Consider the following 13,776-nt stretch of genomic DNA (forward strand, 5'->3'; position numbering starts at 1 on the left):
TAACTTAAATACTCTCATTTTAACTTACATACAATAATCATTCATATAAAAGACCAACAGGATAAAGTTTCACTTTTTCTTGGACTGTAGTGTTTCCACCATTTTTCTACATTATAACTAAAAGTAAAACTATATTTGGTTACTAATAATAAAAATATAACCATTCAACTATCATTCATGAAGCATCATGCAAAAAAAATTCATGAAATTGCAATCTAGTTAGAATCACACAATCTGCATCACACACACTGAGCTCATTAACCTTTTAGGACCAGGTAAGTTTAAAGAGAGAGCATCGAAAAAGCCCAGCTGTTTACCAGGTGGTGTGGTGAAAAGGATCAAGGCATATGTTTCAGCTCTCCTTTCATAAATCAATCTGTACGATCTTTTCCAAAAATGTTAAGAAAACTATCCTCTTTCACAGGAATTGAAATAAAATTTGGAGTAAAAGAATTATTTTAAAAAGTTTTAGATTTATTCCATCAACAAAATATCGCCAGTTAGTCAGTCTCTTTCTGTAGAAGTGAGCATTGACGATATATTGTCAGTTGGTCCTATAAGGGGTTTAGATTAAACTAAAAATAACATTAACAGTTAAGTGCTTTAGTGAGATTTAGTATAAAAGCATGCTCTTGAACTTTCTTTTCAAATAACAAGAAATAATATTAGGTGCTTTATTTCTATCATAGAAGCAAACAGCATATAATCAATTATTATCAACCCATTAGCACACAAATTTTCATGAGAAAAATATGGAATACTGTACTGAACTATCTACCCTACTAATTTGTAAAATACTATAAATCTACATCAAAAACCATTAATAATGGACAACTACTAACCATGGTTATATATCATAAGAATATTAGCTTGGAAGCACTGTCGAGCATAACATACGTTAAAAGGGACTGATTTATTGTCACAAGGATGTGATAAAACACATACTGTACCAAAGAGTTGTACATCACAAAATATGTATCTTGGGATAAGCAACTTATTAGCATGAAGAGGAAAGAACATCAAAATAAGCTGAACTTCTGGTCCCATAAACTCCTCATGGGGACAGTTAAAAGAGTAGACAGTGAGATGAGGGATAGGGAAAGAAGGAAAGGATAAAGTTGGGTATGACAAGAGGTAAAAGCAATTCCTCTTCTCAGGTTTACAGTGATGAATGTTTGAAATACAGTCATTTTGCAATGTCCTAGAGCACTGTTTTCTAATTTTCCCTCCAGAGTACCCTTAACAAGTGTATGGAATGATCCTTTAGTATAAAAGAATATAATGAAAAATATTTTTTATGCAAGGAATACGATTATTTTATGTCCACTGAAGAATTAAAAATAAAAAGAAAGAAAGAATCAAATCTCGATTACATGGATCATAAGCCATTGAGCCTTCCGAACAGGATTGTTTTCCTTGTTAGTGGTTTAAAGGTTGCACCAACTCTGGCAGATTTCTTGGCGATGGTAACACAGGATAGGTTATGACTGGAAAGAAAGTGATCATAGTCCCTAGTGAGGAAACAAGAAGCCACAGGAAAACCATCTCCTCACAGCTGCCAATAGGAAAGTCTGAACACACTATCTCCACTATATTGCAGATACACGTGGAACAAGTATTACTGGCAAGTTTTCAACGGGTTCACACCGATAATATTATGTCAGTTTTAAGATAATGGTAATTAAACACATGGAAATCACAAACAATTGTGCAGCTGCGAAAAAATATGGCTTAATTGAAGCTAATGTTCGGCGCTGTCATAAAGATAAAGATCGCTTACAAACCTGTGCTATATAAGAAAAGCATTCAGTGACCAGCAAAAAGGACCCCTTAAAGAAGTCAAAGATGACACTGTGAACTATATGCATGAAAAACGCAAGGAGGGAAAAGTGTCATCACATGAGATGAAATAAGGAAGAGGGCTCACAAGTGGCACAGTGAAGAGGAATTTGTGGAATTTTCAAATGAACAAAGAATGGTGCACAAGAATGCTGAATCACAACAAGCTAGTAATGCAGTGTCACACATCTGCCAGATGCATATGAAGAAAAACTCACGGAGTTCCAACAATTTGCTGAAAAAGCTGTGAAAGTAACATTCATATTTGATTGGGCAGATTGGTAACACTGACAAGACAGTAGTTTAATTTGATATGCCTTCGCGATATATGTATGTGTTTATTTTTCCTTCAAATTAAAATTTTAATTAATTATAAGTATGATTATGATTTACTAAAGCAGTTCTTGGGCCTCATTGAAAATTTTTGAAGGACAAAGTGGGGGTCGTCTTACATTCAGGGTCATTGTGGATCTGGAGAAATATAGTCATTTTGAGTTCACATTTTATGCAAGAAAAGGTAATGATTTCTATTTAAATTTAATTTGATTGTGCCCTGTCATCAGCTCGTGTGCTTGGACCCAATTTGGTGTTATTGTTGAGAAGTACTTTGTTTTATTGGAAGATAATAGCACAGTTGCCATCACTTATGAATTACCCCTGTAATTTCAAGGACTGCACAGCTTATTAGCCATTATATGAATGTCTGATGCAAAATGAAGTTCAAATTCTATTTACACAGGTTCTGGCAGGAGTTTAGCATGTATCTATGGTAAAACAAGAGAGAAGAATAAAAAAAGAATTCTGTCATTTATCAGACTTGCAAGTACAAACTCGGAGTTAAAATTAGACTTGTAAAGTATGTAAGTTGCATGTTGCCTTAAAACAAATTAAACTGAATAATGAAATTTTGTTCAACAAGTAAATTTTAATACCCTTTATCCCGGTACTTGTATCATACTTGAATGCTGGCTTCAAGGGTTCATAACAATTCTGCTGTAGCAGTGAAGTAATTTAGCAAAAGATCATATATTTCCTCTCTTCCTACAAGATTACATACCCTGCTATTAAGCCCAAGCATGCACATACCATACTTTGTGAAACCTTGCTCTAGGTAATTGCGTGTTTCAGTTGTATTCTAGCAGAAGTAAGCCACTCTGTTTACAAATTCTATATTTCCAGCTTGAAAACTTGTATTATGCCCTGTCCAAATTTGTTAATTAGGAAGGACTGCCTTGGGGGAAAAATAAATTAATAACATAGTGGTAGGGGGTAAATGAATGAGCTATTCGTTCATTCGAAAAAGAAAAAATAAGGATTTCTTGTCTGCAAGTATAAATATTTTATTGCTCTACAGTTTACAAATCAAAACACTACACACAGACTCCCTATTACATGCAAACTACTTCACAAACCCAACACATAGTAGCAGTATGGCATTTAGATCCAACCATATCCAACCCTACCCTTCTCCTTGTAGAAGAACTAACTCACCAAAAGCCTATCAGTCTGTAGCTTCAGTTCACGTTCTAACTCCGTAACACGCAAACGCAATCTTGCAAGTTCTGCGCTGCTCTCCTCATTACAACCTGATGTAGCTGACGATGTCCACTTGCTGTTGCATTCATTCTCCTGAACGGGAGGGAAAGCAAATAATGCAGGCCAAAGCTGAAAGCACAGCTCATGCAACCAATTACATTTAAATTAGTTTCAAGGATTTCCAATATCTCAACGAAGGCAGTTGCTTCAAACTGCCATGTATACATGAATAATCCGTGCAACTGTATAATACACACCCAAATTTAAGGAGGGAAATGAAAAAAAAACACCTAACTTTAATTTGTGTTTTATTAATAAGAAATTAATCCTACAAAACGATGTACTCTGAAACTAAATACAGTAAAATATACATCTGTTTTAAGAAACGCATCATAATCTTCACATGCTGTTGGGTAGGCAACATGCTGATCAGAACTGTCATGTGGTTTGCTTACCTTCCCCTGATATTTGTAGTTGACTAGTTGCGCCTATGTGTTGTAATGAACATGGTGTCTGGTATTAGCTGTACAGGAATGTGCTGTACAAAATGCCCAGTGATTACTATTTGCTTTTTGAAGTCATATTTTGGTTTTCGGCCAGTCGTGCATACAACTTTCTCTGACATCAACAAGCCTACTTTCGTCCTGCTGCACATTTTCCAATGTTCTCTGCATTTTCAATAACAATAAGCTCATATTTAGCTGTGAATGAGCAATTACAAGAACTTGCAGTCATGTTTAATAAGTGTTTCATACTTTTCTTCTAACGTGCTACTGATGCTACACAGGACCAAGGCCAAACAACACTACAATATAAGAGGATCTATTGTTTGAGGCGAAGCATTATAACACATAGGCAAACTAGCAGATACCAACCTTATTTCAAACCATGCATGCACTCAAATTTTTCTATGCTGAACTCCGGAAAAAATATGTGTGAAGTATTCACGTATATACGGCATTACCGAAAAGGAAAGGAAAGAAAAGGTTGGGGGTACATCTTTAAGAAAAAGGAGGAATCAAGAAAATAAGGCCTACTGATAATCCTAGCAGTGTTACAGGAATAATAAGAGAAACTTGGGTGGGAGATGCTGGAGGCTAGAAGGAAACTAGCACAATTATGTGCCATGTACAATACCTATATGAATAAGCCAGTTTAGAGAGAGTTGTACAATTGACAAGAAAAACCCTGTTACGTAAGTAGGACTGATGGTCTTTCCCAGAAATATTATATGCTGCTTCAAGAAAAGACTCTAATGTCCAATAAACTTTGTGTAAATTTCTATGTGGTGGTGGTGGTGGTGTATTTTAATTTTAAGGTAATAGTAAATCAGTGTACTGCTCAACCTACTAAAAATCACAGTATTAAGGTACAGTGGACACCCAATTAAATGGCCTACTTAGGTCTGAACTCTTGGGCAGATAACAAAAAGACTGGTTAAATTGGACATCCAGCAATTTCGTAATGCAACGAGACAATTTTATTTTGAAATTATTATCATCAACGATGTAACACAGTAGCTGCAAATTTTCAAACTTGTAACGCAATAATGTCCTTTGAACTGTGGATCTGTCATTAGGCTACTTACTAATCAACTGTTTGCTATCATGCCCTTTCTGGTTGCAGCATGAAACGATCTTGAATGTCACTGCAGCACTCCCCCGGGAACTTGTTGTATAAGCTCGGATTTATGCTTTGAGCAGATATCTGTTGTATCGCAATGGTTAGTTCTAGGCTAAGGTGCAACTTAAAACCACGATTGTGATTGGAACTGTGAATTTTTTTTAATATTTTAAAGGTTTATTTCATTTTGTGGGTGGTTTGATCGAGTCTTCTCATCAGTTATGTGACATGTTGACTTGTTTCTATTGGATAAGCAAGAAGCTGTATTTGGGATGAATAATTTTTTCGAAATCTTCAGCTATGTGAATTATTACCTGTTTGGATATTCACCTCTCAACGTTTGTGAGTGTGTTTGTGGATATTCTACTCTTCATTTGGCATACATATATACAGTACAGTACATACATACACACATACATACATACATACATACATACATACATACATACATACAACTTCATTATAGACTGTTATGCCTTTCACCGTTCAGGTTGAGGGCCTCTGTGAATTTACTAATCATCACCACAATCCTCCATTTGCAACTATTTCCATGGCCTTGTTTAGTTCTATATCTCTTATCTTTAAATCAGTGGAAACTGAGTCTAACCATCTTTGTCTCGGTCTCTCTCCAGTGTTCTCTCTAGGATCTTTATAATGGGCGCACTGCCCTGTCGTTTTTATGGAATGCCCGGCTAACATAACCTACTTAGGGTGCTAGTAACATAATATTAATACATATTTGAGTTATTGGGTGGTCCGAATTAAAGTGTAAATAGTGTAAAACTGTTTATTTAAATTATATATCATTGTCAGCATAATTGCACTAATTACATCAGAGTTTACATGTTTAGCTTGACTATCACGTAGTGTCCTGCGCGAGCGGTGTCTGGATTAGCGTGGAATTGCATGCAAGCATTCTATTCTGCATGACGTCACAAACATGTCACAACAAGAGTGGAAAGCCCCAATGGTACACAATTATATTTTTTTGCTATTTGCTTTATGTCACACCGACACAGATGGGTCTTATGGCGATGATGGGACAGGAAAGGCCTAAGAATGGGAAGGAAGTGGCTGTGGCCTTAATTAAGGTACAGCCCCAGCATTTGCCTGGTGTGAAAATGGGAAACCCCAGAAAACCATCTTCAGTGCTGCTGACAGTGGGATTCGAACCCACTATCTCCTGAATGCGAGCTCACAGTTGCGCGCCCCTAATCGCATGGCCAACTTGCCCGGTACATGATTATAAACGAGCAGTAGAACACTAGAAGTTCAAAATACTCTGTTATATCTTGTTCCTGATAATACTACTAAAAAATTCAATTCTGCATAATGTTTACCTGTCTGATATTTTTTAATGCCCTGAGGGGAATAAATTGTTTTACCATCTTCATTTTTTTTATGCTGGCTACTCATTCCTGCCACCTGGCTGACAAAAATTTCTGGGAAGAACACTGCCCTCTACCAGTCCTTTATTTTCCTACGTAACCTATCCTCCTCCGTTCAGTTCACATGACCCCACCACCAAAGCCAGTTTATGTGTACAGCTTCATCCATCGAGTTCATTCGTAACTTAGCTTTTATTTCGTCATTCCGAATACTCTCCTGCCATTGTTTCCAGCTGTTTGTATAAGCAATCATTCTTGTTACTTTCATGTCTGTTATTTCTAGCTTATGAATAAGATATCCTGAGTCCACCTAGCTTTCACTCCCTTAAAGCAAAGTTGGTCTGAAAACAGATCGATTTGGCAAGTCAGAAAAATTCAGAAGTTGCATGCATTACCACAGAAATTCAATTTCTTATGAAACGAAATCATCTTCATGAACTATAAATTCAAGATATCAGACCATGTTTTCCTTAATATTTGACCATAACCAAAGTGCGTGTCAAAAAGTTATGTCCTGGAATTAACTGTTTAACATCACGAAATGTATTCATTATTTAATTTTGTAGAAGCGAGTTTAATGCTGCGGACCTAAGTTTTGTGATGTAAATTATTCATCAGAACTCGATATAACAGTTGTGTAAATTACCTAATGACATGATGTTTTCTTATTTTCTCTTCAGTGAATGTAAGGTTTATGTTACCCTTCTGGTACTATAAAGGTTGAGTGCCTCATAGTGGTTTATTTGACATTAAGTTGGGGTTCAGTCTTGTGATTGTATGCTGTTTTGCTGTGGTTTATTTTGGTACCTGTTCTTGGTTTTCTTGTTTAATGTTGTGCTGATTTAAGTTTGATTTTCTTGAGGAACCATTTCTTATTCATAATTTTTTGTGGGGTGTTTCTAAATTTTAAATACATGTCACAAAGTATTTATGTAAAATGGTTGTACAACTCTACTGGTAGAAATTCTGACTTGTATCACAGCAATATTTTAAATTTTTCAAAGAAACAATCTGCAATTTTTGCCTTGCTAAACTGAGATGGTGATGGTGGTGGTGATTATTGTTTTAAGAGGAAGTACAACTAGGCAACCATCCTCTATAGCTAAATTGAGAGTTTCTATGTTTTGCCTTGCTCGTACACATTGTTAAGAAGGAAGCCATACTTTCCAGTTTCGACTCAGTTAAGTGTAACTTAAAATCTCTTCAGTCTGCTGAACACACAAAACAATAGTTTAATAGCATGTATTTTTTATCTCTTGTTTAATAATGTTTTTTTTTTACAGGTATGCAGATGAATTAATAATCAATAGTTTATTTCGGATGGAATTGTGTATATCCACCCAGCTGTTTTTGGCCAGGGCGTGTTTCCCTAGGTGAGTGATATATGGCCTCAGAGTAGAGGGGTGAAAAGGAGGGGAGGCTCCAGACCAGAGCTTTGTCCCCAAGCATGTGGTGCTTCTGACCTGCAGATAGTCTCGCCAATTTAGAACAAAGTATTTAAATATTCGCTTGCGTAGTAATTTGTCTTGACCATCGGAAGGCTTTATGTTTAATAAGCTGGTAGTTGATGAATTGCTCCAATTAGAGTATTAAAATAAAGTCGTAGTTAGGGAATTTCAGCTAGCACCACGAAGACAAGAGGGCGTGGTTTGATGCTCGACTAGTATCGAAGTCCAAGACTGTGTGGAATCACAGATTCTGGACACCATTGGAGTGTATTTATTGTCTTGTTTACAGGGATAATGCTCCATCATATTATGCATTTTATTGTTTGTGTCTTGCATAATTGTATTATGATTCATTTTAGCATTACAGGTTTACCAGCGTTGTAATGTTCGCATTGTAAATACAGTATTAGAAATAAGTTTGTTACCCCGGAGAGACACGTATATTCAGCAGCATGGTAATGTGTAATGTGATATTATAGGAACCATTAATGATAGGTGACGGCAGGATTTTCATGAGTGGGTAATTTGTTGATGATAAGGAATGTATTCATTAAAGAAACACTCGAGATGCTACCGTCTTCATGTATTTTATGTTGTTCTCTCACAATACAGTGGATATCCAAATGATATGAGTATCAAAGGGAAAGGGAAAAATCTCTAATATGTGGCAGTGAATTTGTAATATATGCAGTGTTGAGTGGTTTTGGGTTGGGAATGTCAGAATGCAATTCAAGAGTGTATAACGAACTCGTAAAGACATTAAATGTCATTATCCAAGCGATAAGTTAAGTGTAGTAGATATTAAAAATTGCCATGCAGGCAATTATTTGGCATCTCATGTGTATATAGACTTTTCACCAATGATCTCTCAGTGAATAAAATTGTGTTTTGAATTCGGTAAAAATTCATTCTTATCATTTCTTAGATTAATGTATTCCTTTTATTATAGTGCCCTACTTTAAAGATATTTATGTGACATGCCCATTTTATTTCCACCGGACAGAACCATGACCCATATGCTCTCGATCGTAGCTGTTGCTCTGAATGAAAGTAGGGAGGATGGGACTTCGATGCCCAGGTTTGATTCTTCGAAGTTCTTCAACCATAAGATCTCCATCCGTATATTTGTGAAGCAGGATTTTATACTTAATATGCTGTCGATGTCTGGGACAGGTACAGTACATAGCTAGATTTAAAAGGACTCTTGTAGAAGATTTAATGGCTAGGATAAAAGATTAGTGTAATTTGAACACACACCAAAAAAGGACCGGGAATCCACGTCGAAAATAATTTCGGAGAGACACGCAGATAGAGTACAAGTTCCAGTAAAACCCTACAGCAAGAAGAGGAAACTGAATTTTGAAACCAACGAAGACAAACAGGATTCTGGTCATACCATTTTGAATTCAAGTTTGGCATCAGATTCCCTGTGGGAATCAACATCTATGTCATCTGTGATGGAGAGTCGTTGGTGGAACTAGATGACTTTGCAGACACTCTGCAATGGTGGAAAATACATTCAGTCAAGCTTTCACACCTCGCACGCATAAAAAAAAAATTGCTTTGCATTCCAGCTACTTGAATTTCCTGTGAGGGTGTGTTCAGTGATTCTGGAAATATTGCTACTAAGAGTAGGGCAGTCCTTAGTTCTGAACATGCCAACATACTGAAATCTCTGGAGTCCTGGAGCAAAGAGAGGTGGCTGTAAGTAACTGTCAATTTCACAGTTTCAAATGTTTGTATCATTAAATAATCAATATTGGAATATATTAAAAATATTAACTGCTTTTTGATTTTTTTATTACTTCCATGCCACCAATACAATTAAAATTTTAAATATAAAACATGTCTTCTTTATAGCATATCAAATTATAAAATTATATTATGCCAGTTGTTTTCCTTGAACTTACACAGTATGAATGTGATTAAAATTCGATTAATCTGCCGATTAACTAATTAAAGGCATTTGGTTAACCAATCAATATTTTTAATTGATCGACAACTTTTATTTATTATACATCTGTAACTGTAGTAGTACTGACTCTGTTGATGCTAATTGAGTGAATCAAATGAACTATATCACAGTAATTACTTACTATATAACTGATGCTAGGTGCTTATTTCACCACTTGAGTAATTAATCTGCTACAAGCACTCACTAAAGTTATGGAAAAACAATCATGAATCTCCAATTTAGTGTTTCCCAAGGGATCAACAATTTTCTTCCATAAATTGATTGAACTGTATATTGGGGGTTTAGTACTACAGTAAAACCTCATAAACATGTTTCTGCAGGTGACAAGGAAAGAGAGCGTGTTAAACGAGAAAATGTAACTATTGAATACTCAAATAAAAACTATCTAACAGAGATGTGAGATTTTTGTGATGTGCATTTTACGTCATATATGTAAGAGTACAGTGAAAGCTGTATCTACCACTTCTGAAGACGAGAGGAGAGTATTATAAAGTGAGAAAAACATAAGAGAACAAGGGCTTATAAAATAACAGTGTATTAAAAAGTGTGAAAAACACGAGACAACAAATACAAAAACATCTGCACCTGGGTCGATGAGAGTATCAATGTATTATTAAAGGTCACACACTTTCTAAAACAAATAGTTTAAGCCTTATCTTACAACCAGGGGGCTATTAAACATTGTATTCTGATCACATACTCTGACCATGAATTAGTCTGTTACTGTGCTACTTATATTGTGAACTGAAACATACAGAACTTTTAGTTTATGCAGGCCAAAAGATAACTGAATGAAAATAGTGAGATGATATTTGTGTCCCACTCATCAGTTAGTGAAATTCCTAGACATCTTATGAATGCCTCATAGATAAAATCATCTTCTTCTTCTTTCTGGTGTGTTTCTGCTTATGCAGGTCATTCACGGCAAAATCATCCTGGTTTCTTGTATTTAGAAATTGAAGTTACACTTGCCCATGTGCAAAAGAATGTCTCTGGTTGCCATCCTGAACACGATAACATTTCAGCATTACTTGGCATTGGTTCAGACGGACACAATCGAAAGTGCAAGTATTAACATTCGCGCTTAATATACAGAATTAATTCCTAAAGGATTTTAATTTTGTCTTCACTAGTAAGCAATTTCACCCTTTCTAGGTCCATAATAATTAGGCTATCACAAAAATAATATGCACCACACTAGTCAACTATTCTCTATTATGTTCATTATCTACTGGTAGGCTATCATTACATTATTCATTACATTTCACTGTACCACTGCCCGGCTCCATGGCTAAATGGTTAGCATGCTGGCCTTTGGTCACAGGCATTCCAGATTCGATTCCCAGTAGCATAGGAAATTTTAACCATCATTGGTTAATTTCCCTGGCACAGGGGCTGGGTGTGTTTGTTGTCTTCATCATTTCATCTCTCATCACGGCGCGCAGGTCGCCTACAGGAGTCACTTCAAAAGACCTGCACCAGGCGAGCCGAACATGTCCTTGGACACTATCGGCACTAAAAGCCATATGCCATTTCATTTTCACTGTACCACTCAACACAGAAAAAATTTCAGCCTTCTGCAAAATACAAGCACAAACAGGCTAACTAAGTTATTCAGCAATCTTGCTGCTAACCAACAAGTAAAACTACTTTCCTGAGGCCTCATACATAAAATCTTCCTGGTTTCTTGTTTCATGTATTTAGAAATTGAAGGTTATATTTATTTATTTCTGAAGGTGCAAATCACCTTGTGAAGTTCAGAAATTCAAGGCGTTTTTCTGTTATTCCATAACTTTCCCCAACCTGCCTCCTGTGGTTGAGGGCTCTTACCTGAATTGGTTATCATGTTCCATTCACAAGGGATGAGAAAGAACATTTTGAGGGATGGGAAAAATGTAATCATACTAAGCGTTAATAGCAAAAATTCATGATGCTATAAGTGAGGTATTTTGTATAGATTTAATATGATGGGAACTGGGACTTAGATTTTACAATGTACTAAGCCAGAAAAAATCTTAATGAGGAACGCACTAATGAGATTTTACTGTACTCATTTAAGCAGTAAATTAATGAGATACACCCTTAAATCTGGGTACGATGAAGAGAAGAATCATTATACAATACAAAAATAAACAGTCAGCATTCTGTCCATGAGAGAATATCTGAAAGTACTTTACAATCATACATTTTTACTCTATATATTAAGCTCAGAATATCAATAAGTTTACCAACCCTGTATCCCGGTTCACCAAATACATTCTCTGAATCCTCCACATCAATGTCAGCTTCAACTCCAGTAACACTGTGAATCATTGGGTGGATCTGGAGGCCTGCCACAACAAAATTTTCAACTTTAAAATAAATATTGATTAAAATGACTCAATAAAGTGTTATAAATGCTTAGGTAAGAAAGCTAGTAGGAGCAAAATACACACACATATGCATATAAGAAACAGATGCAAAGAAGCAGCTTACTGTGTAGCAAAAGAAAGACAAGAGTCCGAAGTTTTCGGCTGTGGTCTTCATCAAGACTCATTCCACCCACGTGGTGAACACGTGAGTTCAATGCCAGTGCAAGCCAATTGACATCTCGAGAGTATACACATACAGCAGTATGTATAGGTATGGAGACAGGTGAAGCTGAATCTGTGCGGGTATACAATTGGACAAGTTCGGAGAGACTGCATCAAACGCATCATACTAGTGGAACTACAGCGTGAACTCTCAGCCTCAACACGCTATAGACTCATAAGTAGTAGCCACTGCTGTGTTCACAAGGGAAATAACCAGAAGGTGGTTAGTGTGGTTCACAGTGAGTGAGAATGTTTCTGAGGTTTGTGACAGTGTGATTTTTTGGAAGATCATGGTGGTGGGGCGAGGATGAAAGAAGACTGAATAATACCTGTTTTAAAATGTGATTGATTTTGCAGAGACTAGGATGATATGCAGTATGGAAGGGTATGGGTTAGATTGCTTGGGAAGTCTGTGCACAGAGTTCATGGCTCAGGATATCTGGTGGTCAACCAATCGGGTGGAGTAACCCGTAGCTGGAAAGTCCTTCCTCAGGATGTTAGTGCATGAGGCACGGGCTTAAGGGGGTAGAACACATCTGTTTGCCCCAGATGGCAAGGTTGAACGGGATTTTATCGTTACATGAGATATGGGTAAAAACAGTTGTAGTGGAGGTGCTGGTGATGGTTGGTGGGTTTGATGAACAGAGGTATCAATTATGCCATCATAGGTGGAGGTCAACATCAAGGAAAGTGAGAAAAGTCGGGGAGAACTGTCAAGTGAAATAGACACTATAATTATTAGCGTTGAGGTGGTGCAAGAATGATTGAAGCAGGTTTGCTTTGTGATTCCACAGGAGAAAGCTATCACTGATGAATCTCCACAAGATTAGAGGCAATGCTATGGGCACCAGGATGGCCCCCTCCTATGGCAATTTTCATGGGAAATCCTGAAAAGGATATCCTCACTACCAAGACTCTCCAGCACCAACACTCTCGTGTAATAATAAACAGCTTCAGAAATATCAAAAACATACATCAAAATGGTGCAGTTTCACATCTACAGTAGTAGAAACAAGTGATGCAATTTAGATTCTATGAATCTTGATGGAGAAGCACCGTGTACTATGTAAGGAACTGCACATCGTGTTCATCGACCTGGAGATAGCCTTTAACCGCGTTCCACGAGAGATCATCAGGGTGGCATTGTGACACTAAAATGTTCCTGAGTAGTATGTGAAGCAAATTCAGGACATCAAACTGAAAGCTAGGTCAGGTATCTCTGAAAGTTTTCCTGTTGAAGTCAGCAAGCATCAGGGATCAGCACCGAGTCCAATTCTGTTCAACGTTGTCATTGGCTACTTGACAGAACAACTGAAACCAGAACTACTATTTACTGTATACGTGGATAAAATTATTCTGGTTGGTGAAACGCATGAAGAGGTTGAGGCAGCTTT

The 13,776-nt window shown here is 36.7% G+C and overlaps 1 protein-coding gene across 1 annotated transcript in view; it reads right to left on the bottom strand.

Annotated features, from left to right (window-relative positions):
• LOC136880912 (ninein homolog) overlaps window positions 1-13,776 on the bottom strand; it is a 280,629-nt gene that overhangs the window by 107,453 nt on the left and 159,400 nt on the right. The window contains exons 13-14 of the mRNA XM_068229173.1: window positions 12,042-12,139; window positions 3,327-3,468 (exon numbers count right to left, since the gene is read on the bottom strand). Coding sequence (XP_068085274.1) covers window positions 3,327-3,468; window positions 12,042-12,139 — 240 coding nt within the window. The remainder of the gene's footprint in view (window positions 1-3,326; window positions 3,469-12,041; window positions 12,140-13,776) is intronic.

The sequence above is a fragment of the Anabrus simplex genome, chromosome 9 (assembly GCF_040414725.1).
Source record: "Anabrus simplex isolate iqAnaSimp1 chromosome 9, ASM4041472v1, whole genome shotgun sequence".
In the NCBI taxonomy this organism is placed as follows: domain Eukaryota; kingdom Metazoa; phylum Arthropoda; class Insecta; order Orthoptera; family Tettigoniidae; genus Anabrus; species Anabrus simplex.